We start from the raw sequence: 26,134 nt of genomic DNA, 5'->3' as shown, positions 1-26,134 counted from the left end.
CTGTTATTTGTGTAGCGCTATGAGAATTAGTTCTATCTTTGTTTAACACAAAACTTCAAACAGAAATTTCAGATTCCTTATTTTGTTTCACTCCTGCAATTACAGATGGACTGCAGTCCTGATGTCTTTGTAACAAACCTGGATATATTGTCAAAAATGTTTGGAACTGAGAGAGAAAAAAAAAAAAAGAAAAAGAAAGTGTGGTACTGGGAATAAAAGACAATTAGAAGAAGGACCAAACACTGCTAAGAGAGTTGATGTGGTGGTACATGTATATCTCCTGCGTGGCTCTGCTGGAAAGGTGATCAGAAGACCAGCACGTTCTGAATGCTATAGGCAAGACAATAGAGACCATCAAAATTAAGTTACTTAGATCCCCTTGGCTCTTCACTGAGCATCAATACATAAAAAGTGGCATCAGTAATGTAATTCAGTTATTATGTGCTCGGAGATTTTTGGTTCATCTTTAAGGAATGGCCTTTGATAGAAAGAAACTATCTTTTTTTCTTGCTTGTACAGTTCACTTTTGAGATTGCAATAGTTCAATTTTATTAAGTTATTTTGTTAGCTCATGTTATTCCTAGTGAATACATTCTAACACAGCACCATAAGGAAAAAAGGCTTAAATATCCAGCGCTGCTTTTACACTTGCCTGTACTCATTCTTAACAAAACTATATCCACTGGTCACTTCTAAGTGAATTTGAGAAAAAAACATGACAAGCATAATTAGTTGCCTTCATGATTTATGACAATAATGAAAAACAGAGAAGAATGCTCCAATTGAGAGGCTATTCACTTATCTTAGGAGACACCAAACACGTACTAAATGTCAGAAGGAAAAGCTTACCTTTGAGATTAAGCAAGCAGAAAACAGAACAAAACAAACAAAACAAAATAACAACAGCAACCACAAGAAAAGAAGGATATCAGGATTAGTTTTTATGCTTATTGCACAAAAATACATGGATGGAATGGTTTATTTTCAATCTGTAACAGGCAATAGCATAACCTTGCTGTGGTTTGAATGCAAACTCTGCATCAGTTTCAAGTTCTTTCAAAAACACAATAACTATAGCAATACTTCTGAAAGTATCCCTTATTAACACATCTTACTTCCTTTAGAAAAATATGATCCTAAATGATCATTCTAATCAGTTTGTGACTTACAAGCAAAGATGTCATAATAGCTCTTTCAATGGGTAGCTTGTACACTATAGCCCTGAGAGCTGGTCTACAGGACTCTGAAGTAAAGTCAGCTTACAATTAGAGCAATCAACTGGGGAAGAAGAAAACCATCAAACAAATTGGGGAACAAAAAAACCAAGATTTCTGAATTTCTTTTCCCACATAGATGATAAATGACTTGGAGCATCTCCTGTATGAGGAAAGGTGGAATAACCTGGGTCTGTTCAGCCTGGGGAAAAGAAGACTGAGAGGGGGTCTGTTAAATGTTTATCTAAAGGGAGGTGGGAAGCAAATAGATGGGGCCAAGGTTTTCTTGGTGGTGTGCAGTGATAGTACATTGAGTAATTGCCTAAAACTTGAACATAGGAAGTTCTGTACTAACAAGCAAAAAACTTCTTTACAGTAAGGGTGACAGAGCACTGGAACAGGTTGCCCTGGGGTTTTGGAGTCTTCTTCTATGGTGATATTCCAGACTCATCTGGATGCCTACCTGTGCAACATATTTTAGGGTACCTGCTTTTGGAGGGGGGTTGGACTTGATCTCTTAAGGTTCCTTCCAACCCCCGTGACTCTGAGATTCTGTGATTCTGTGAAAAAACAGCTAAAGAGGACATTAATAAATGCTACATGGGGTGACATAATCCCCTTCTACAATGAAAATTATGAAAGTTAAGTAGGATATAAAATTATCTCCCTACGTAGGAACCTATGTTTACATTACAGTACTTTGTTGATATTTGACCAAAGACTATTGCTCCATCACGTTACACACAAAACAAATCTAAAATGCAAAATAATGTTTCACAATTGAATGTCAGGGCAATGTCAGGGCAACTCAAAGAGACTAAATTAGGTCTGAAGCCAAGTTCCATAAACTGTTTTTTGAAGGAATGAGACACTTCAGCAAGTGAAAAAGATGACATCTTGGTACAGAAACCACCTACGACATGCTGAATACAGCGATGTATGTGATTTTCCATTCTTCTTTGGAAGTCAGCCACTTGAAGGAAAACAATAAAAGAGGGACATGTGTCTACTGTAAATATAGAACATGAAATTCTAAGACTAAAATCTACTTTTAATAAGGCCCCTTTAAATATTATTTTCACCATCTGTATATTTATTTGGTTGTGACTTTGTTCTTTTCTCTTTTCATCCCACAACATATCAAGCTGACAACTTTCACTTCACAGCAGCATTTCCTGCTGAAAAGGATTTTGGGATGGCAAGCAACATGAGTCAGCAACATGTCTGTGCAGCCCAGAAAGCCTACTGTATGCTGGGCTGCATCAAAAGGAATGTGGTAAGCAGTCAAGGGAGGGGATAAGGATAGTGAAGCACTGAAACAAGTTGCCCAGAGGTGGTGAATACTCTGGGCCTGGACACATTTAAGGTCAGGCTGGATGGGGCTCTGAGCAATCCAATCTACCTGTAGGTGTTTCTGTTCATTGCAGGGAGGTTTGACTAGGTGATCTTTGAAGGTCTCTTCCAATTCAAATCATAGAATCATAGAATCACAAGGTTGGAAACGACCTACAAGACCATCTAGTCCAACCATCTCCTTATCACCATTGCCACCACTAGCACTAAAATGATTCTGTGATTCTACAGAAATATCTTTGTCCAATAGATCCAAAAGAACACAAGAGTTAAGGCTTCAGAGGAACTACTGACAAAAGGGAATCTACCTCCTATTTAATGGGAAAGGCTTCAGTTAGTCAACTGTTGTGCATTCAGCACCTCTTAAATACGAATTTTAACCTGTGACTTCAAACAGAAAATGTCATATGTTCATCTTAGCCAGAGCTACTTTTAAAAGTAAAACAGAAAAGTTTGTAATATCACAGAAGAAAAAGAGCCCATAGCATTCCACTGGCAGGAAGTAGAACAATAGGTGTGCAAGATTGGCCTTATAAAGAACAACTTATAGAATATCAGACTGAAAACAAAATATACCATTTATTGATTAATTAATAGCAGTTCAGAAATTACCTCTGCAAAATTATTTTAATAATATTTCTTAATAAATATTTCTTTAAATATATTATTATATATTTATATATTATTATAATATAATATTAAATATTTTTTTAATTATTTGTTATTAAAAAATTGTAGAAAGCAGAAAAAAAATTCAATTCTACCTGGTAGAAGAAGGAAAAATGATAATTCAAATCAAAGTAACCCTGTTGAACATAGTAATTTCCGCAACAAAATTTATATGCAAAGGTGTAAATGTTCTACCCTATTAGTAGGCACAATATGGTTCACGTTGATTTAAACCTCTGTGATAATAATAACATGTTTCAGATAATGACAGAAGAGTTTGTGAAATCTCATACAAGCAGAAACATCTAAATGTCTGATTTCTACTAATACAGCTTTATAATTTATTTGTTTTATTTAGATTTTAAATTGAAGTGCTAAACATTATACAATTTGTGCACAGTACCTGAATATTTCACATTGGATGACCAGAAATCTTCATACAACATCAAATAAAATATTAAAACTTGATCGTCATCCTGAATAATAACATTGTGATAAACAGTACTACTCTAATTTGAATGTTATATTGGCAGTACTGTTTGTGTTTTAACATTCACATTTAGTTCAACAAAGCAGAGGCATATGTTTCTATTAAATCATTTTTCTCAGATTAAAACTAAACACTTGTGAAATGTATTTCATAATGGCCCTTATCTGCATGTCCATACATGCAGATTTTCATTTGTGCTCATCACACACTATGGTAGAAGTGATTGGATGCTACACTATCACTGTACAATAGCATATATGCTACTCCAATACTGACCTCTAAGATTGCAATGCTTAAAGGAAGCTTATAGGAAAGCTGCTGAAAGACTTTTCAACAAGGCCTATAATGACAGCACTAGGGATAATGGTTTCAAATTGAAAAAGGCCAGATTTATATTAGATATTAGAAATAAATGTTTTGTACCATAAGGACGGTTAAGCAATGTAACAGACTAAAGAGGTTCATAGAATCACAGAATGGCCCAGGTTGAAGGGACCTCAAGGATCATGAATCTCCAACCCCCCTACCACAAGCAGGGCAACCAACCTCCCCATTTAATACTAGACCAGGCTGCCCAGGGCCCTATCCAACCTGGCCTTGAACACCTCCAGGGACAGGGCATCCACAACCTCTCTGGGCAGCCTGTTCCAGCACCTCAACAGTCTTATAGTCAAGAACAAAAATTGTTGGGTTGTGTATGCCCCATCTATAACACTGATCAAAGACAGGTTGGGTGGGGCCTGGGACAACCTGTACAAGTAGTACAAGGAGTCACTGCTTCTGGCACAGACGTTGGAACTATATGATCTTGAAGGCCCCTTTCAAACCAAACCATTATATGATTCTATCAAATGTTAAATATGCCCAAAGGCATACTAGAAGGTTATAATGATTTAAGCAGGTTTTAAGTGGAAGCCAGAAGTATGCAAAAATATTATTTTTGCTGATTTTCAAGGTATTGTCTTTCTGAAATGTGTGTCTAACTGTAAAATATTTACAGAGTGAAATTTGACCATTCTGCATTAATTTTATATTGGTATGAACTGTAAATTTCTGATAGTGACCCTAATTAAAGTAGACATAGGCACAATTTAGAGATGTAATGGACTCTCTAACACCCCATTACCTTTCAGTTGTACAATTTTCTAAAAAAAACACTTCTTCTAACTCAACTAAAATTTAAACAATTCATGCAGAAATCTCTTTCTGAATCTGACAGATTCAGACTCCCATTACATGGGAGTTGTCTTAACTGTTCCTTCTGGCATTGAACTATCAACCTAAAATCTGACAAAATAAGTGAAGGATACACAAATTAGAAGGATATCTGATGAATCTGAAAAACAGCACAGAAGATGTAAAAATTCATTTAATGCACATACACTTCCAGTGAAAATGATTTTTTCAGTCCTACCTTATAAAGCTGCAACACAGAAGTATAGTGAGCTCATTTCTTATGATATTTTTTACAGAAAAAAAAAATGTTTAGAGTATTCTAGTAAGTTCTGCATGGAAGCTTTATAAGTACATATTCTAAAAGGTTTCTAGACACATAGAACTATACCCCAGTCACTCTCTGCCCTCCAAGAAAAAAAAAAAAAAAAAAAAAAAAAAGAAAACACAAAAAAAACCACCTGTTGAGCATGATTTTAATTATGAAATTCATTAATATGTAATAAAGGTACATCGGGAGGATAAGTTAAAGAAGTTATTGAAAAAGTGAGCATTCAACATCAGATAACAATGCAGAAAGAGGTCAAAAGACTTGCTTTGCCAGCTAAGAATGCATGTTTTAAGTTTCTCTGCAAAACAAAAGCTTGAAGTACTCCTGGTGCACATTAAAAAGAGCATGGCTAGCAGGTGGATGGAGCTGATCCTCACTCTCTGCCCTGGTGAGGCCACATCTGGATCACTGGTCCAATTCTGGGCTCCTCTGTTCAAAAAGGGTGGGAATTTCCTAGAAAGAGTCCGGCAGAGAGTGACAAAGACGATGATGGGCCTGGAGCATCTCCCATATGAAGAAAGGCTGAGACACCTGGGACTCTTCAGTCTGGAGACAAGAGGGCTGAGAGGGAATATCATTACTGTTTCTAAATATCTTAAGTGCAGTAGTCAAGTTGATGGGGGCAGACTCTTCAGTAATAAGCTACAATAGAACAAGGGGCAATGTAGAAACTGTAACACAGAAAACTCCGTACTACCACAAGGAAGAACTTCTTTACTGTTAAGAGTGATGAACGCTAGCGTAGGTTGCCTGGAGAGATTATGTAGTCTCCTTCTCAGGAGATATACAAGACCTGCCTGGATGCCTACCTGTGCAATCTCCTGCAGAGAACTTACTTTAGCAGGAGGTTGGACTCAATGACCTCTAGAGGTCCCTTCCAACCTTTGCAATTGTGTGATTCTGTGATGTCGGTCACCTTTTGGCTGCCAGTGTCAGTAAAATATGCATGTACCATTTTCTAAGAAGTTTTAGCTAGGAAGACATCTAATAACACTGATGTTGGGTTTAGTCAATAGCAATAGGACAGTAGGAAATGTAGAACATAATTTGTTTTTTACTACAGTTTTAAAGCCATCATCTTTTTTTTTTTAAATAAATATACAATTATTAGTCTTGAAACAGTTAATTCGAATCATGAAGCATCTCCTCTATTTTTATGCAATCAGACTCACAATTAAAAAAATTCAAATCTTTTGGATTTTTAAAAATATCTCTAAAGCTTATTACAGTAAGAGATGCTGTAAAAAATACTTCGGCACTTAGTGACAGGACAAGGGGAAACAGTGTCAAAACTGGAAGAGGGTAGATTTAGACTAGATATAAGGAAGAAATTCTTTACTGTGAGGGTGGTGAGACACTGGAACAGTCTGCGGATGCCCCCTCCCTGGAAGCATTCAAGGCCAGGCTGGATGGGGCTTTGAGCAACCTGGTCTAGAGGAACATGTCCCTGCATATAGCAGGGGGGTTGGAACTAGATCATCTTAAAGGTCCCTTCCAACCCAAACCATGCTATGATTCTCTGGTTCTATGATATTGTAGAAATAAAATTTCATTCCATAAAGCATGGATATTTTCAAGAATACATGGATAAGTCCAAACAACTTATGCAGAAGCAGTACTTCATGTAACAGTAATTAGATGCACATAAAGACAAACATTATAATAAAAACATTCATAGGATAATGGAGACATGAAGGAATATCTTACACACACCGAAGAATCAAACAAGAAAATACCGCACCCTCTGATTTTGATTTAAAGCATTTTTGTGTGTGTGTATGTGTGCAGAATAGAATGTATTGTCTACTGACCACATAAAAACTTCAGTAATGTGCTTCTGACTAATGAAACAGGTATCAAAATATAAGTTTAAACACCTATTCTTCCTCCACATGATTCCTACATGGGAACTCAACAGTATGCCATGCTTGCTTTGAGGTATTAAAGAGTTTTCATTGCACGTTCATATCCATAGTGTATTTCATAATATGATTTAACTTTTAAGTTTTATATTTTGTACAGAACTTTTGTTCATATTATTCTAAATGTGTGATAAAGAATCTTCCATCACAAAAAATCGTTGAACAAGCTAGTGACTGTAGCTTTCTAGCTTTCATTTAGGTCACATGATACTATATCCACACCTCTTATCAAACAGAAAAAAAATTGTATTAACTTTTGCTATCAGGATTTTTTTTTTTTTTACAAAAACATGAATGCAGAGTAAATTCACTTTTTTAAATAATAATCTTGTTTTCAGACAAACAAACACGTGAACTTTTATGCACAGTAACAAATAGCACCACAATTATATGAAGATACATGTCTGTAATATGTGTGTGTACTGCTCGCAGGCAGCTTTTATTATCTAATATTTTGTTATCTAATCAAGGTAACACCCTACTGTCAGGTAAAAAGTCTGACTGAAGTTCTATTGAAGGTCTCTTCTGACTCTAACATTACATCGCTTTATAATGAAATTCTTCTACTCACACTTCTCTGAGCCCAAAATTTGCAACTGTAATAGTTATGATATTTGTAAGGTACCCACAGTTGGAGTGTAACCATTAAACAAAAGGCTTCATACAGAAGTCTTCAGCACATCGTGGCCACATGCTGGACTTTTACAACTGTGTACTTAATCTAATTGAAAATGTATTTTATTTCAGAAAATCAGTTATCAGAGTGCAATAACTTTTCTAGGAAAAATGATATAGCTATGCTATCAAAATGAAAAGCTATACCAATCTGTCTACATGAATGTCAAATATACCAAAGAATCGACTGCTGCTGGGAGGAACAACTCAGTCTTCCATAACTTACTTATATGACACGGTACAGAAATTTGATCAGCCTACTAATACAGCACTGGTGGTCACTATGTTTTGGATTTGTAGTAATTGCTATTTCAAAATAGTCAAGAAAACTTCACACAAAAGAAAATGAAAGAAAACAAGAAGATATGCCTCCTTCAAAACCCTCTCACGTTATTTCAGTCAAACATAGACTATGCGTATATATAAAGAAGAAGTACTAAAGAGGAAAAACAAGAAAACCTGCATTTTCTTGACAAGGGTTCCACTCCTCAGTATCTAAAACAACATAAAATTTGTTTTCTGCTCATCTCTGGACAAATCTGCAGAGCAAAGTCATAGCAAAAATACTGTTGTATTAGTCACCATCCAAATCTCCACTTCGGATAATCTTGTTTAGTGTTTCCACTATTTAGTGTTCTTCCACTATTTTCTCAAGAGTAAATGCCATTGTGGTATTTTTCTGTCTTCTTCACTAAGTTTTCAATGTCATTTAAGATACAACACTGAAAAGAGTAGATTGAGACAAGGGACAGCATCCAGACGTTGACAGCCACAGACACTGCCTGCTGACTCAAATCCCCATAGCATTAGATGCAGCATTACATTGGCAGCAGTACATGCTGCATAGTTAGATCAGATTGTAAAAGAATTAGCTGCAGCACACAGCTGATAAACGCCTGTTGCTGCTATCAAACACTGATGCAGCTTTACAGAGTCCATTCTGCCTATGCACTGCAAGCACTTCCTTTCAGTCCATCATTGTTAAATATATCTTTTGCACTGACCTTCCCCAGAAAGAGCTTTCTCTATAGCTTCCCTGTCCCATTCTCATCCCATCCTCGTGCTTTTGTCAGTAGTTCCCTTCCTTCAAGGGGCTTCATACCAGTACAGCTTTTCAAGCATAAATTTCAGATCCTCTCTCCTTGCAAACAACACATCTTGGTCTGCTGACTGTTGTGTTGCACAATCCATAGGCCACTTTTCTATTTTATAATCAACTCAATATCATTACTGAATGGCATTTCCTTCTGACATGATGTTGTACGGTGCTGCCAAATATTGTGGTCTAATTCAGAAATTATGCACAGATTTTTCATTAGAGGTATTTTTGGCACTCATGACAAAAGAGCATATAAAAATGTAATATGTAACGTCAATTCAGGTGGCATTTAATCCAGTCTGAAGACTTCCTGTGTTGAAGTGCTGATTATTTAAGACTCTGCAACAACCTAAATGCAATGGATCTTTGAGGTAGGTGAAAATGAAGACATACATACATCGAATGGTTCTAAAAAAACTTATTTTTATAACTAACTGTGATACACGTAATGGCTATATACACATCTAGTTTACCAGCTTAGCATCTTAGCATAAGCCCAATCAAGATCCAGACACCAGGGTTGAAACTACCGATTTCAAACCTGTATCCTATTATATTCACAATGTCATTCCTCTTAGCAAAGCATCAACAGCATACAAAGAAATTAAGATTCCCTGAGAAAGAGAAGAGAAACAAGCCTAGGTTGCTTTATGATTGCCCAGAGAATATAGCTGGAGAGAGGATGCAGCTTCTGCTTCTGTATTAACTTCTAAATTTTAAAATGAACAGCGATTCAGTAGAAAGATAGAGACTTAGATTTCTTACTTGCAGTCTGGCCAAGTTTTCTATTCCCTCAGGTATCCTCTATACAAGGTTTTTGCCCCACAAAACAATTTCAGAAAAGAGGTGGAGGTGCCATTATTCATCCATTTCTACCAATCTTGCTTATAGTGTAGGATTAAGACATCCTGCTTAGGCAGGAGTTTCACTTCCTTCAACAAAGCAGTCTTCTACACACAAGGAATTGGTCTCACTATCTTTTCGTTCATATAGGATGTTGCCTTTTTAAAAAAAGATTTTAAATTATCAGTTTTCTAAAAGAAAGGGTACATCTGTATGTTCTATGGGAACTTCTGGAGTGTGGGTCTGAAAGGTGCATAGCAGATGCTTTCTGAGGGGTGCCCCTCATTGCTGAGTTAGAAAGTAGTGTCTCCTATTTCATTCTGTTTGCCTACAATGTCAGAAGCAGATGTTGGTGGGATGGCAGTAGAGTGCGAATATTCTCATCAATATTCTGTTACACACTGTTGGTGTGTGACAGATGGCAGCAGAGGGGCAGTCAGACAAAATGGCGTCTAATGTGGAAGTGCAGATAAAGCAAAGATGTGTCAGTGAATTCCTCCACGTGGAGAAAATTGTACCCACTGACATCCATTGATGTTTGCTGAACGTTGATGGAGACCAGACTGGCTATGAGCCCAGCGAGGAGCTGGGCGGTGCATTTCAGCATGCAAGCTGGTGTAAATTCACTGCTAATGGTGGTGACTATGTTGAAAAAGAGTGTTTTGCAGTTGAGAATTTTCTCTATCAAATATTGTTATTGTGCTCCTTGTCTTTCTTGTAGTTTCCGTGGAAATAAATAAGAGGCATTACCATCAGAGTGAACTTCATAAATTTAGAAAATATTGACTTTGGATAATTGCCCAGGACTCAACATGGTGACTGCTTAGAAACTTTTCTGTGATTGTTGCCTATTTTCTAATTTTTTTTTCTGATACTTGGAGTCAAGCACCTGAAAACCAGGTGTTTACCAAGACTAAGACACCCACATACTCAAATCTCGGCAGGATTTTGACTTGTACGTAAACTGTAATATTGCAAGAGTTTTCCCATCATATACTTTCAAGAATTTTAAGTGACATTTACTCTTCCATATTAGTTTAGATTACAAAGTTTAAAACACTCTGATTTCAGGGCCAGAATTGAAAGAATTTGACAACTGTCTTTGTAATTGTCTCCAGTTAGAATATTTTATTCATTAGTTCATAAAAATCTGATTAGCAGAAGATTCTTGAAACATCATTGTCATCGTGTTTTAAAATCAATTTACATTTACCTCCTCTAGCTATGAAATTTAAAACTGTGCAAGGTCTTTTTATATGTAAAATATTATGAGTCAGATGAAGCGACTTAAGAAATGTCAATCAAAAATATGGAAGGGATTCTAACTCAATCTGTTTATTATCTACTTTAAGTCAGATGACTGAATTATAAAGAAAAGATCTACCGGAGATTCAAGTGTGTCAGAGATCTTTGTAAATGAAACAGTATGACTTCTTTGTATGCTTGAGGATATTAAACAAATCTTATCATCTTATCACTGTAGATACAAAAAATATCAACCTTCCCTCACATTTGCAAAAAATTAAGGGCTGATTTTAAAGTCTTGAAGTATGAAATACCAAAAGCAGTATGATTAAGTCACATAAATTACAGCTGGAAAACATAATACAAAATAAAGGTTCTCAGAAGGTATTATGACCTTAAGCATTAAGTGTTTTTCATGTGTTCTGCATTTACGTTATGCTATCATGGTCACTCCACTACATTAAAGTGCTCATTATGGTAAAAGAAATAGGATCGGAAAGCAACACAGTTATTTTCCCTTTCTGAAGGGATATAAAAACACTGTGTTGAAGCCTTTCATGTTGGGATCTAATACAACCTAATGCAACTGAATCATTGATTCAGTTGCATAGCTATGAGTAGTGTTACAGGGGAGGCAGGAATGCAGCAGAAGCAGGAAGGGGTGTAGCAGCCTCAGATTTGTTACTTTACACCATTATGAGCTGTAAATTAAGTCTGCACTACAAAAAAAAAAAAAAAATTGTTGCTTTTAATCTACGTTTAACTACACCCTAGCCTAGTACACTGCACGGCCAAACGTGTTTATATTGCATAAAGGAAGAACAGATGACCAGGGATGAAAAAATCACAACTTTCAAATGTAGTGCAAGTTTATGCTGCTTTAGGTGTTTTGTGAAATTACTCTGCTAAAACTTGGTTTCACAACTGTTTTTAAGTGAATTAAGATTGAGATGTTTCAGATAAGGGCTAATGCTTATGCTTACAGCACATTCCTGTGTCCCCTCCTTCTTGCAGTATTAATTTACCAGCTGTTAAGAGTCAATCCAGCCTCCTGTGTAGTTGTAAGAAACACCAACGCAAACAGAAAAGGAGTGACAGAAGCGTGCTTTCAGGACAGGTAGGAGGGCAGGAACGATGAGCCTTGTGGCAGTAAGGATCGTTGTTGGCCTCAGCCCTGAAGACCACACATCTACACTTAGCTTAAACAAGACGGAGTACTGTTCAGCAGAATCAGTTCCCTGATCTTGTACAAATGTCCAAGTTGCTCTACTGTACAAATGTAGGCATAATATGTGACAGTAGTAATAAGCAGCCTGAAACATGAAGAAGATAGGACTGCCTCCCAGGGTAATAAGAGTTTAAATTCCATTACGGTTCACTAAAATAGATTGTACAAAACTGCTGAACTGGAGCAGTTCGCCAAAAACATACAGACAACTGTCCAGTACACGTCTAACAAAATATGCCTTTAGGCTGACACTGCATGCTCCGAAACTTACTATCTTTTTAATAAATTAACTACTATAGTAGAAATGTAAACTTTCTTCTTGCAAATAGTGCTTTTCTATAGTCATAAAATCAGATTAGACACTGTTACTGCTACAACTTAAAATAAGTAGTTTTGGTTACACAGAGTGGGTGAATATGAAAAAATGCACAATCAGAAGCTTCAGAATTTAAATGAAATCATATTATCTCTGTGATTAAAAAGAAATCCTTGCTCTGAATTATTATCAAAGGGTGAGAAAGTCCTGTACACACAGTGTTGATAATTGTTTGAAAGAGTTTAAATTTCAGAGACTGAGGGTTCATTCCAATACGGGCTCCTAAAGGAGAGACGGAGGAATGAAAATCCAGGATTGGAATCTAAATAACTTTTTTTTTTTACTTATAAACAATTACATTCTTTTTGAGATGGGAGCTGTGTTTCTGCGCATAGCAGAGACTCCAATGTTGAATAGCTATGCTTTGTATTTTTTTGTAATACATGAATTTTAGTACCACCTCCCTTCTAAGTACATTTAGTAAACATCCTCACTTTAAACACAGGATAGATGTCATCCCTTATTAACAGCAGGTACTGACTGCTTTCATGGAACACACAGATGGATGCACTAGTGATGATTTCTATGTAAAACCTGTTGGTTTTCACACACAGCTAGGAAGGAGAATTCAGTATTCTAGTCAAAGGAGATAAGAATGACAGTTTGCAGATGGACACTCCAACATAATTCCCACTAGTGTCACTAAAGGAGGACCGGTAGAGAAAGGATAACTGTCTTTTCTGATTAAACTGGCATTTCAGTGTAAAGAATTCAAGGTTCTTTAGAAACAGCAAAATCAAGAACATTATTTCATAGCTTTATTGGCTGAGCATTCATGAAGAGATGTCTTACGTTTCAATTCTACTAAAAAATGTCTGATCCATTATAGTTAATGATGAACACTAAATACACCCTCTCCTTGCAAGTATTTTACCACTAGTTTATAGAAGAAAAGTGGTCATTAATACTTTATTCCCTCAAGTATGTGCAGTTACAGAAAATAGAAAAAATAGACAATTGTCTGCAGAGGATCAGAAGCGAATAAAGGTATCTTCCTGCTGTCCATGTTCATGTAGAGAGATTATTATACTTGATACCTTGCATATAAGTTTTTAATTTTAATCTTAACTTTACTCATGCCGTACAGGTGAACTGTGAGCACACAGTTCTGACTCCTGACTCTGCTTGGAAGACAGAACAATTAAAATGTAAATGTCGTAGTATCTAGCTTGTTAGTATAGAAGGCCTTTATTGGATTTTGCTCCTAAATTCAACCACTATACAAATTTCTTATTTTAGAAGGAAAAAAATAACATACAACACATTTTTCAATTCTGAAACAATTTTCTTGGTGAATATTTATTAAGTTAATATTTATTTCAATTAGTAAATCTAAGATGTAATATGCTAGAGATTAGAAAAGTCCTGAATATTCTACGAAAGTCACCTGATGCCTACATTTCTGTACTTATCACAAGCTATGAAAACAGACTTCAGAAAAGTCTATCCAGCAACTTCCATGAAAAAATGGCTTAGTAAGACATTCCCAGCATAACAAACTTCAAACAGCTCTGGAACCTTTACGACTATATTCACAGTCATAGGTACATAATGGTAATTCACTAACCTATGCCCTTTCCAGTGCATGTTTGCACCAGAGGTTATTAATCTGTACCTCACAGTCTGACCTGGAGATGCTGAACAAGTCACTGATGACACCATGCCCTGTCATGCTGTTAAAAAGAATTGCCATGCTTTAACTATATTAGCTTGCTGCGCTTTTAACTCACCAATCAACTCCTAAGCCTTCCATGACAACTTCATCTATGATGTCAACCTCTGACAAGTGAGTACTTAATAAATCTTAAGCTCTGTTGTTGGAAAAGAGAAAAGAAACTCTCCTTTCTACAGAGGCTGAGTGGCAGTGGGATAATCCTTACTCTATTCTGACAATTCGCATATTGACCCCAGGGAAATAATTCCTGTCTGCCTGTCCTCACTCAGTACTTTTGGAAAAAAACAGCCTTGGACTTCATCAAACAGTCTCAATGCTTCCTAGGGAGCCAGGGAGTTAGGAAAAGAACCTGTGGAATGGGTCAGAACTCAGTTAAATCTGTCTCCAACAGTACCACAGCGGCACACAGGCAGGGCAGCAACATGACAGCTTCCCAGATAGACCAGAGAACCACTACTGTTGGAGATCTCCACAGCGTAGAGAAGGGTACTCATGTGCTAGCAACAGGCCCAGTTCCAAAGGGAAGCTGTATTAGGTGATGTCCAGAGGCCCATGCAAGCAACATGAAACACAATCCAAAGGCAGAAGGTTTGCCTGTTTGCTACTGCTCAGTGACAGCAACACATGATTTAATATTCTGACGTTTAGAAAGTTAGAACTTGTGACCATAAAAGTTAAAATTGTGTACATTCTAAGAAAACTTGAATTCCGATTAAAGTGATAGCTAGTTATGCTTCTAAGTAAAGACTCTTTTTAAAAACAAAATACATATATTTCTCAAGCCCTGTTGAAACCACAGACTTGACTAAATCAAGCATCTCTTACATATCAAGATATAAACAAACACATATAAGTACTAATGACTTGAATTTTGTACAAAGAAGAAAAGTCCTCAAAAATTAATCCCTAAGCTCAGTCTATTCCGTATCTACAGAATGAAATTCAAACTAAATAACCTATAAAACATTCCTTGGATTTTTTTAGTCCTGAGTTCTTCCCACTAAGGTGAAACAAGTTTTCATTTTACTAATATGAAGGAAGTTGTTTGTGTACAGAACTTCTGTTCCATTTAAACTTCAAATGGAACAGAATATGCATTTTTTTTACTTTTCTTAAGAGGGTGTTCTTACAGATAACGAATCAGTAGACGTCAAAAAGAAGAACGCTATAGCAAAACAAGGGAAATTATGTCTCACAGAAGAAATCAGAATGATATATATAATAACGATAATGGCTTAAAAAAAAAGTAAAAGAGAAAAAACATAAGTTAGTTAAAACATTGAATTGTGTCTAAATAAAGGGAAATCCAGATCCAATTCAGGAGTTTCGTATCAATTTCTTCACTCACATGGAGACCATTTGCATTCTTCACTAGTTGAAGCTTTTATATTTGTTCCTTAAGTATGTTAAATGTAGACAAATAGCATAAAGCAATTTGAATGGCCTTGATCCCATTATTTTCACTCATTTACCTCTAATTTCATTAGAAAGTGGGTTATTAATGACGATGAAGTTTGCTGGTTCCATTCCTCTTAGCCTAAGAAATATCAGATGGAGAATTAGTTCCTCCACAGGCTAGCATTCTAATTCTGTGCAAATTAGTTTAGTTTAGCTTAAAAGAGTTTAGTTTAAAAATTACTGTGTTTTCCAGACCTTTGCCATCCTCTGTGACACGCGCATCAAACATATCCCACGCTGTGTCACTACGTGCAAGCAACTTACACGTAAAGTGCTACTGTATCGTCTGGCAGCATTGTGCACAGCGCGAGGCGGGGAGCCCGCACACGGCTCTGCGGGCTGACTGCTAACGCAGGGCCCGCACCGCGCAACGCAGGACCTCGCAGAGAGAAAGGCGCCTGCATTCCCACAGGCACGGGCTGTTACCTGGTGAGAACGTGAAACCTGTAAGCAGCCGTAGCAACCAGCAAACTCCAGATGCAGTTCCAGCACCCGCACCCCTGCCTGCCAGGCATCGCTCCCCCACCCAGAATACACGTTTGAGGACCGCTACGCTAGTCGCAAACGTACCACAGTGTTTTTCATCATGGCTTTGACAGTGAAGCCGTCAGAGACCTGCTGCTTGCTTTTCTTCACGTGTCCCAGCGGCTCCTGCTTCTGGGGCCGCCTGTTCCCCGAGGGCTTGGCGGGCCCGCAGCCCGCTTCCTCCACTACCATCTCCCCGCAGCGGGCGAGAATCGGCACGCGGACTGCAAAAGCACAAACAACAACGGCCGGGCCCGGTCAGCAACCAGAGCACCGAGCCGTCCCGCAGCCAGCGGCACCGCCGCGTTCGCCCTCTTCCCGCTCCTTCGAGCTGCCGCCCTCGCCCCCCGGCTCGTCCCACCGTCCCCGCAGTCCCCATTTCTCCGCCGGTCGCCCCGGGCGCTCCCCCTCACCCCTGTGCCACCGGCCGGGCCGCGCACCCGTCGCTAAGCAACGCGTCAACAACCGCCGCGCTGCCGGGCGGGGAGGAACCCCAAAGGCAGTGAAACGAACGGCGCGCGGGAAACCGGCGGGACACAGCAGTTAGCAGAAATCAGTTACACGTGATCGTGATCGTGATCGTGCTCGCGAGCGTGTGCGTGTGTGTGTGCGTATGTCCACACGGGGAAAGCCGGCAGGCACGTGAGGCGACGTGAAAACCGGAGAACTACGTTACCCAGAGGGCCCCGCGGCGCACGCGCAGTTCGCTGCCGGCTGCACTTCCTCCCCCGACCGCTCGCGTCGGATGGCTGCTCGGGTTCGGACTGCTCGAACAGCGGGCTTAGGAGCGTGCGCGCGCCCCCTCCTCTCCTCCTCTCTCGGCCGCCATGATAGGTGAGTGAGCGCGCTCCCCTGCCCAGAGCCCGGATGCTGATCCGCCCTTTCCTGCCCGCATCGCTGCTGCTGCGGCAGCCGTGTCGGCTCCATGGGGTGACGTGGGTTGGCTTCTTGCAGACGAGTCCGCTTTGGTGGGTGGGTGCCCGCTGTCAGCGGTGTGGGAGCGGTCAGGGCACGGGGTCACGGCGTCACGGCGCGGGCAGGCATGCAGGCAGGCATGCAGGCAGCGCTGCCCTCGTCCATCCCTCTGCTGAGGCGAGCCCAGTGACAGCGCGTACAGGGCCTGCAGCCAGAGTCGTTTTAAATTGTTACTTCTCTCCGCTATATATGATTCACGAACCTGCCTGGCCGTGACGCGTTTTTGGCCTGACATGGTGCTTGCTGGCAGCGATGTGCAAAAGAAGCGAGTTAGTCCTCGTGCAGGCTGGGTGCTTGGCCGTTTGGTCCTTAAGGGGCTCCGCAGCTGCCTGCTGCTGCTGCACTTGGCGCTGCCGCGGATCTGTCCGCGTCCGGCCGCGCGGTGCCTTGCTGTGGTCCGCTTCCTCAGGCGCCTCAGCTTCACTGTTCGCCCTTGTTGTCTGCAAAGAATGACGTGACAACATGCTTTGCTTAAGAATAGCGCAGGAGATCACGTAGTCCACGGTATCAGTGTTAATGTTATTTCTGCTGATTTGTTGCCTTGGTATAATATATAAAATCTGTGCTTACGGAACTGCAGAATTTGATTTTTCAGAACTTTGAGGTAACCGTTGTGGTTACGAAGTTCACGCCTTCAGCTTCACAGCGAAAGGTTGCTAATTGTTTAGTGTATATACAGACACTCTTTACGTGTCTGAGGAGTTGTTACTTTTGCTGTGGCAGACAAATGTTTCTGACTATTGGTCGTGAACAGTATTCCCCAGCTAGCTGCAAATTTATAAATTCTGCCTTATGTGAGTTGCTGCTTTAAGTGATTTATGCAGCAAGTTTTTGTTTTATTGAAGAATGTAAAAACATGCACAAAGCTTCTGACACTCCCCAAAAAGCTTTGTAAATGCAAGAACTGCTTTCAAAGTATGTGGTGTAGTGGTGTACTCCAACATCCTGCCCTCTGAAAAGTTTCCTCAACACACTTAAGAGTTAGGAATACTATGGCAAATTTGGGACTAGGAAGGAAAGGGGGAAGCACTGTAATCTGTGCCAACACTTCTTTAATCTGAATGCTTAAAGAATTACATTATGAGATATATATTTTCCAAAATGTGTTATTCTTGTAACTCTGGGAATGCTTGATGTCCATAGTGAGTTCTTGTGGCAAGACAGGACAGTTGTGCAATACATGGCAGTTAATTCCTTTAATTGATTTTTAATTTCCTATCTCTTGCTTTCATTTAATGCCACTTTACAGTTGTGCTATGACATATGGAGAACAAGCCTGATTACCATGTTAGTATTGCTATTTTAAATGTTCTATAATATTTTTTTCATATCCAGTTGTTTCTTATTTTTTCTTTCACTGGTGAAACAGGTGAACATTTAAATTTCTTCTACTCTTAGTCTCTCTCTTTCCTTTCTTTTTTTCCCCCTATGAAGTTTTTTCAAGGATTTTTGTCAAGGAAGATTTTCTTGTTTTTGTTTTTTTTTTTTTTTCTGTAACTTACATCATTCCAGAAGAGGCTAAACCATTGACTTACATCACTGGCTCTTAATAGTGTCCATATGACCTCTCCTCCTGCTTGACATTGCATTCTCTTGTCGAGGTTTGCCCAGAAAGATTTGCTTACAGATAGATTTTTAAATGCTAGTAGCATCTTACTTGTAAAACAAATACTAATCATATATTTAAATTAAATATATAATAATATAATTAAAATGTGCTTATTTTTAGTAGGAGATTATTCCTTGGGAGAGGCCTTCAAAATAAGCATATGCATTTATTTTCATCTATGTGACACCTGCATTTGGAATATCGTATCAGCAAGTTGATGATGTAGCTGTCCACTTGTGCAGAATATCCTGGGTTGAATCTATTTCTTAGGGCTGTGGCATGCATGGCACTGCATTGAGCTCATGAGTGCTTCAGGAATTTTAGTTATTCAGTACATCTTTAGAAGATGGTGAAGATAAATGCCAAAGGCAGCTCTTGCTTTTATGACTGCTTTTAGAAGATTGTTTGTTTTGTAATGTTTTACCTTTTCAGTGAGGTTGCAAGAATAATTCAACTGTCATTTCACTTCTGCGTGTGTTACTTTATAAATTACAATCAATTTATGCTCCTTGCTGATGGGTTATGCAGTTAAAACTTCAGGAAACTTACAGATGCGTGTTTAGTATTTTTTATTAATGAAAATGATCTAATTGTATACATGAGAAACACTGGAATAAACAGTTACTCATTTTGAATAGAGAGTATTATATGTATGTTCTCTGACTGATGGAAGATGGCAATCTCCATGTGCTACTTACTGCTGCAGAGCCAAATGCGTGTTCCCTTTCTATATTTGCAGCAGTGGTTCAAGTTACATGAGCAGAATGTCTGCTACTTGAGAGGTGTTATGCTTTGTTGTCTTCTGTCAGCATGCTTAAGCTTGCTATAAATGAAAGTGTTTCTGTGGGCAGCTTTTCTCTTACCATTTACCTTAAGCTCAAGTGATTTCAAGTCCTATTTCAAAATTAGTGTCTTTTTTGTTTTTTCACTTTGCTTCTTCTTTGATTTTATTTATTTATTTATTTATTTATTTATTTCCTCTGTGTGCACATTTGCTCAATGGCTCTTTATGCTTCAGTGGAAACAGTGGAAATACCAATGTGTTGAAGAATTCAAAGTTTTAAAGCAGTGAAGCTAAGAACATTTAGAAATCATGAATTTAATGTTAAATTGTGTCCAATGAGAAGAAAACTTATCAGCCTAGAATCCTGATGAATGCGAGCTGGAATTGCCACCACTGCTTTCCTCTCTTTTCTGTAGTGCCAGGCTGGCTAATGCTTTGAGAGGGCATTTTCATGGTTTACAGCTGATGTGGGGATAGAGTCTGCTGGTGATTTCTTGTATTGACTTTTTTCCTGGATGGAAAAAAGTGGATGAGAACAACTTTACTGAAAGACTGATTTGCAGCTATTGGGTGCCCTAGACAGCAGTAACCGTTCTGATACATAGAGATTTCTCTGCTATGTGGTGGATATTCTTTTTTCTTGTTCTTTGAATGAGTGGATAAAGAGAGCAGCAGAAATGAAAAATACACCTACCTTTTAACCACCATGTCTGTCAAAATGTGGCTGGCACTGTCACTTCAAAATTGTTGACTAAGTAATCCCATTAAAGCCTAATCCCAGGAAGAAGTCTTGGAGGACAACGTAAGTCAAAATCTCCTCCACAAAAATAAGAACCAACTGCGGGTTTTTTTTTGTTTTGTTTTTGTTTTTAATTGTAAAAAAATAAAAATAAAATAAAATTGTAATTTGCTGCATACCATGATATACAGTGCTCTGTCAAAATGTTGGAGAGCTTTTGTGAGGACACAAAGAATATCGAATTGGACTTTGGGTATTTTAGAAATTTATTCCACAGTAAGTTTGCAGCTGGCTTGCATACAAGTTATTCTTATCTTGGAATGGTTGTTGAAAATAATTTTAAGGAAAATAATGTTAAGTAATAATGTAGTCATGATGAGATGTGAATGTTGTATTTAAATACATGTTGACTGTGTTGTCATAAACTAGGAACTAATGGAATTGATAACATGCTTCATGATTAAGATCATATGAAGGAACTTAGTTGACTGAAATCATTAGTTCTTCATTGGCTAGTTCTAGGTTTCTTAATAATTTTCTTCACTGCTGAAAAGAAGTCATTTCTTCTGGAAAGAAAATATAAGAAAGAAAGAAAATATATTTATTTGCTTGAAAGGATAAAATAAAAATGGTCACTTAAATATGAGGATCCTATCAACCCTCTGGGCCACTCTAAGTAAGCATTGAAGACTATGGGATTAATCAGAAGGAAAATACACTAGTGTTATTTTTGAAGATGATGGAAGAAATTTTGTGTAGATTGATAAGAACTAAACAAAGACTTCCTGACAATGTTCTGTTTTTTAAGTTCTCACAAAATAAGCACTTATTTTATTACATTATTACAGTATTATCACATATATGTTATTACAGTAATGTAATATCTTACGCATTAAAATATTACACATTAAGACTAATAAAGCAGTGGCTGTAGATGTTCCAATGCAGTTTTCTGAGTCTTTTAGCTAAGACCCTAAAGACACAATTTCAAGTTATAGTGATCAGGATCTCTACCCTTCTCTGCATTATCTGGTTGCTAGTAATATATATGAAAATAGAATTATGAGTGGGTAGATATGAATGTGTGTTAATTTCAGTTCTGCTTCTGTGTTGTGCTAAATGTTAGTTGTAGTAGAGTCATGGGACTTCTCATCTAGTCAAATTAAAGGCGATTAAAGAAATGGTTCCCATTTCTTTTTCCTTTGCTCTTCTCTCGCAGGCTCTGCTGCTATCCGTGCATCCTGCCTCACTCCTCTCACTGACATAATGGTAACTTGACTCTTGAACTAATTAAACTTATTATTGTACCAAAAAGTGTCCATTTTTGCTGAATTTCATTCTTACAGAAGTGCCTGGTGACAACCAAAGTCAGCTCAAGATAAGTGAGATGTGCAGGAGATAGCAAAAATGGGACAAAACAGTTTGATCTATGTAGTTCTTGTGTATCTTCACCCTCAATTATTGTGAAGTATGCTCAGCTTCTAGTGTTGTCAGGAACATATCCAGAGCTGACCAAGGATTTTGCAGTCCTTTGCACAAAAGACAATATAAAAGAGAGGATTATATTTAAATCCCTCTCTTACCATTTATTTTTTTTTTTTTTCTTCAAAGTGACCAAGACAAACTGAAAACAACTTCTAGTGCAGGAAGGAGAAACTGTTACATACCAAATTACGTGTAGTATTTATTGCCAATATACTTGGTTCAAGCTATTCTAGATAAAAGAAGAACTAAGAATTCCAAGTTCCATTTCTAACCACAAACAATTAGAAAAAAATTTGCCCATTGTAGCAAAATATGGAAATAATATGTTATTTTGAAATGAATAACAACAAATGCTTGTGTTTAAGATTCCCTGCCAAAGTAATGTATTTGTTTCTTTCAGATGCGTTGTAATCCAAAGCCCTCACCAGATTTAATTTTGAATGCGTTTCCTCAAGAGCTGGAATAACTTTCCAAGTTAGAAACGCTTTTACTCCTTTTACTGTAGCAAATTCATTGCACAAGGATACTCTGTATTTTAAGGCTATCAGTTGTGTAAGAGATCAGGGGACAGAGGCAAACAATGCTAGCAATGGTGCAGGTTTTTCTTTTATTTAGTAGAAGCCCAAGGGAAAGTACAACCATATCTGCAAACTCTTGCTATTTTGTCAAAGAGGCAGAAAGGTATAATTTGTTGTCTTCAATCAATGTTATTATGTATTGGTTTTTATTGTGTGTGTGTGTGTGTGATACACCTTACGTAATTATTATTGTACTGAAAATCAACGTGTAATACAAAATGTAACCAGTGATGTATGAAGTTTTCTACTAAAAGAAGAAAAAATGGAAATGTTGGAAATATAGAACTATATGCTCAGAATTCCATGAGTTCCATCTTAAAGCTTGGTCTTGGCAGGTTATTAGCAGGCAGTCTTTAATTATATTGTCAATTATTTAAGAATGTGTTCCCATCTTCTGTACTTTGGTGTTGTATTTTGCAAGTGTTTGTATTTCTGAGGGCTTATTTCCTAAGTAGATACATTTTAATATGGTAAAGTATTATCTTTGAAATCTGTAACAACTTTTATGTTTCCAGATATTTTACTTTCTTGCTTTTTTTGTGTTCCATGACTTCGGAATGTCTCTTATGGTCAGTTTGTCTTTTACCTCCATGCTCTAAGCCTAAACCTTTGACTGGGAGCGTTTGTAAACCTGATTTGATTATATGAAGGAAAAACATTTAGAAATTGATTTGATAAATTGTTTCAAAGGTGCAGAAAGTGCTAAAAATGAATGAAGATGCTGAATTGAGGAAGGAGTTTGTCATTCCATGGCAGTTTAAATGACATCAAGGTTATCCATATATTAATATGCAGGAAATGAGAGCACAGTTTCTTAGCCATTGGAAGATACTGGTTATGCCATGTTACTTGTGTAGGTGTATGAAGAGTGTATTTGTTATTGCAAGACTCAGGCATCATTACTTTTCTGCGTGAAGTCTTTTTGAAGTCATTATAAAATTCTTCAGTTTTATTGGTGTATTACATTAAAAGAAAAGGGTTGTTACAATGCTAAGTTTGCTTGTGGTGACATAGATGAGCACTGAAACAAATTAATTTATATTTGTAAATTTTTATTGGAAGGAGACCTTGTTTTTTCCACAAACAAGAAGACATGGTTGGCCTTACTTATCCCTGTTTTTCTCTCAAGTGTCAGGCTATTCTTAATGATGCTGTCATTCCAGAAGTTCAATTCTTTATTTTTTTTTGTAATCTTCTATTATCTGCATTTTCTGTATCTTCTGTTCAACATTTCTAAATGTTTTGCTAAGTGGTCGGTTTACCCCCTTAGTTCATTTATTTATTTATTACTGGTAAATCTAGAAAATGGAACTGTCTTGTGCCCAATCTAACATCAGATTAAATCACTTTCAGTGTGTTGAGCTGAGGATACTTAGTTATGAATCACAAGGAACCTGGATATCTGGGCTCTTCACAACTACTGTGTGAGCTGTTTCTCTGAGACAGTCTTTCCATCAGTGGAAACTCATGAATTTTCCCTTCAAAATTCAAAGAACAGTGTGCAGTTGCTGTTTATCTTGCTCATTTTTTGTATCGTTTTTCCTTATTTTAAAATATCTTTACATTACTGGCAATATCCTTTGAAGTCATGGAAAAAATATTTTCTATTCGCTCATCACTGTTAAATAAAGGAATTGTGAATGATGAAAATGGTTTTTATTGAACATCACATAATGTTTCTGACATATGGTCCTCCTTTCAATTTTTTTTTTTTGGCTGAGCTGTAATAGTTTTGGTACATTTGTGTTTGCGTTTCTTCCCTTTTCTGATAGTGTCCTCTGTGGAATAATCTCAGTGGAAACATATGTTCAAAACTTCAAAGTAATTGCACTATTACTAAAAGCTTCATAATCAGATTACTGAAACTAAATGTTCAAAAAAAATTGATTTTCTTTATCCAATCATATTGATTTCATTACGGTCTACTCTGCAGCTGATTGAAGAAACGTGGCGGGACAAAGTCAAAGACAGTTTATAAAGAGCATCTCAATCTGTTGTAAAGCCAGTTCCTCGTGAACACAAGTGAGCTTAGAGCAGTTTTTAGGCCGAGAGAGCAAGATTAGAATATATAAACATTGCCCACTGCAAGAGCAAACTTTTTGTTGTACTTAGCTCTGCTTGCCATACTGCATGATCTGGCAATCTGCTATGACTGAAGTGTGAGCCTGTCTCCTTACACTAAATGACCCACTTTCTTATAAGCATTAGGCTCAATATGTATCTGAACTACGTGGGAGAAATTTGTTTCAGCAAAGCTATTTATTGCCAGGAGCAGTTTCTGATTGAAAAACAAAACAAACTTCAACAGAAAAACCAAACTTCATTTTTCTTTAGCACGGTTGGGTCATAATTCTTAGGTTTGCAAGAGTACATCAAGAGCAGGAACTGTGCATGATCTTATTTTTTCTTTAAGCGTTCAAAGCTCATCTGGAAACTGTAGGACTCTTTAGAACTTGGGTTGTTGATGTGAACAAAAATGCTGTCTATTACAGTCTCAGCAGGCCCTCACCAGGGGTACAAATCCGTTGACATGCTCTGTATTGTTTTTTTTGAGCTGTGTGATCATACAGGCTCACCTCTAAGTAGAGTATTTCTACTTACTGACTTTACATAATCTGCAAGTATTTTGCTGATATTAACTGCATTTCTGTTTTGTAGTATACCTGGCTGTAGGCTCATGTATCCTTCATGTAAACATGTGAAACTGAGAGAAATTTTAAAGCAGGCTAATGAATAATGTTTAGAACTTGTTTAATTTTTTTTTTCCCTATATCCTACTCATTGTACTGATTGCCCTCGTACACAATAAAATAGCAGATGAAGCTGAAAAGTTTCTTTTACAGTACTTTTAACAATTTCCATTAGAATTATCATGTCGGAAGCAAACGTCCCATCTGGTTTACTCTTTAACACAGCAAAACTACTTAGTGAGCTGTGTGGCAGAGCCTGGCTGAATTCCACACAGTGCAGCTCTTGGCCCTAAGCAAGATGAGCACAATCTGTTTCCCATATTTCTAATAAAGGAAAAGAAGGGTTTCTTCATTTGCTTCTTTATTTTATTATGTTTACATTTTATGCCTTTCTTTCTTAGAATAGCTGCTTTCCTGCTGTTCTCTATTCTTTTTTTTTCCCATCCAGGTAAAATGAAAATGCATTACAGCTTATAAAAGTACTGAACACTGCTCTGAAAGAACATTAAAACTCGGTGTTTTAAAGCATAGTGTGGGGTTTGGCCACATCAGTTCTACTAAAATATCTGAAGTTTAGCAAAGGCACTTCGGAAGCCATTTCTTGTGCCTTAGATGCTCTGTGGGTGAATACAGGACATGAGTAACCTGTATGAAAACAAAGGTGTGGTCACACAGCTCATCCCTGCCCTGCCCTGGGAGTTCAACTGTGCTGTCTGAATTTAGTGGACTGATGCTTCAGTCTGTAACTTTCTACTCCTGTTCATAGTTGAGAATTACTGAGAGTTACATGTACTTACCATGGGTTAATGTGTGTGTATGTGTGTGTTTTGTGTGCAACTCTTCCTGGATGCTATATAAGTGCATCTCTGAATAAAATTAATTTTTTACTTATTAATATGATGAGAAATATTAATATGATGAGAAATACAAGCACTTAAAATAAACATCATATATATAATATTGTATTAAATACCTTATAGTTAATCAAGCAGTGTATC

General features: G+C 37.6%; 2 protein-coding genes across 3 annotated transcripts in view; one reads left to right on the top strand and one right to left on the bottom strand.

Annotated features, from left to right (window-relative positions):
• Positions 1-16,854, bottom strand: part of PACRG (parkin coregulated) — a 192,509-nt gene extending 175,655 nt beyond the window's left edge. Inside the window, exons 1-2 of one of the 2 annotated variants that reach the window (XM_042895291.1) lie at positions 16,838-16,854; positions 16,322-16,500 (exon numbers count right to left, since the gene is read on the bottom strand). In XM_042895291.1, coding sequence (XP_042751225.1) covers positions 16,322-16,468 — 147 coding nt within the window. In that variant the 5' untranslated portion in view covers positions 16,469-16,500; positions 16,838-16,854. Of the gene's footprint in view, positions 1-16,321; positions 16,501-16,689; positions 16,707-16,837 lie in introns of those variants that run through there. The other variant, XM_042895292.1, reaches the window with a different exon arrangement.
• A 160-nt stretch (positions 16,855-17,014) lies between these two features.
• Positions 17,015-26,134, top strand: part of PRKN (parkin RBR E3 ubiquitin protein ligase) — a 678,907-nt gene continuing 669,787 nt past the window's right edge. The window contains exon 1 of the mRNA XM_042894398.1: positions 17,015-17,110. Within this exon, the coding sequence (XP_042750332.1) occupies positions 17,104-17,110 (7 nt within the window). The 5' untranslated portion in view covers positions 17,015-17,103. The remainder of the gene's footprint in view (positions 17,111-26,134) is intronic.

The sequence above is a fragment of the Lagopus leucura genome, unplaced genomic scaffold (assembly GCF_019238085.1).
Source record: "Lagopus leucura isolate 7727_CA_CO unplaced genomic scaffold, USGS_WTPT01 Super-Scaffold_73, whole genome shotgun sequence".
In the NCBI taxonomy this organism is placed as follows: Eukaryota; Metazoa; Chordata; class Aves; order Galliformes; family Phasianidae; genus Lagopus; species Lagopus leucura.
This window is presented reverse-complemented; position numbering and strand designations above follow the sequence as displayed.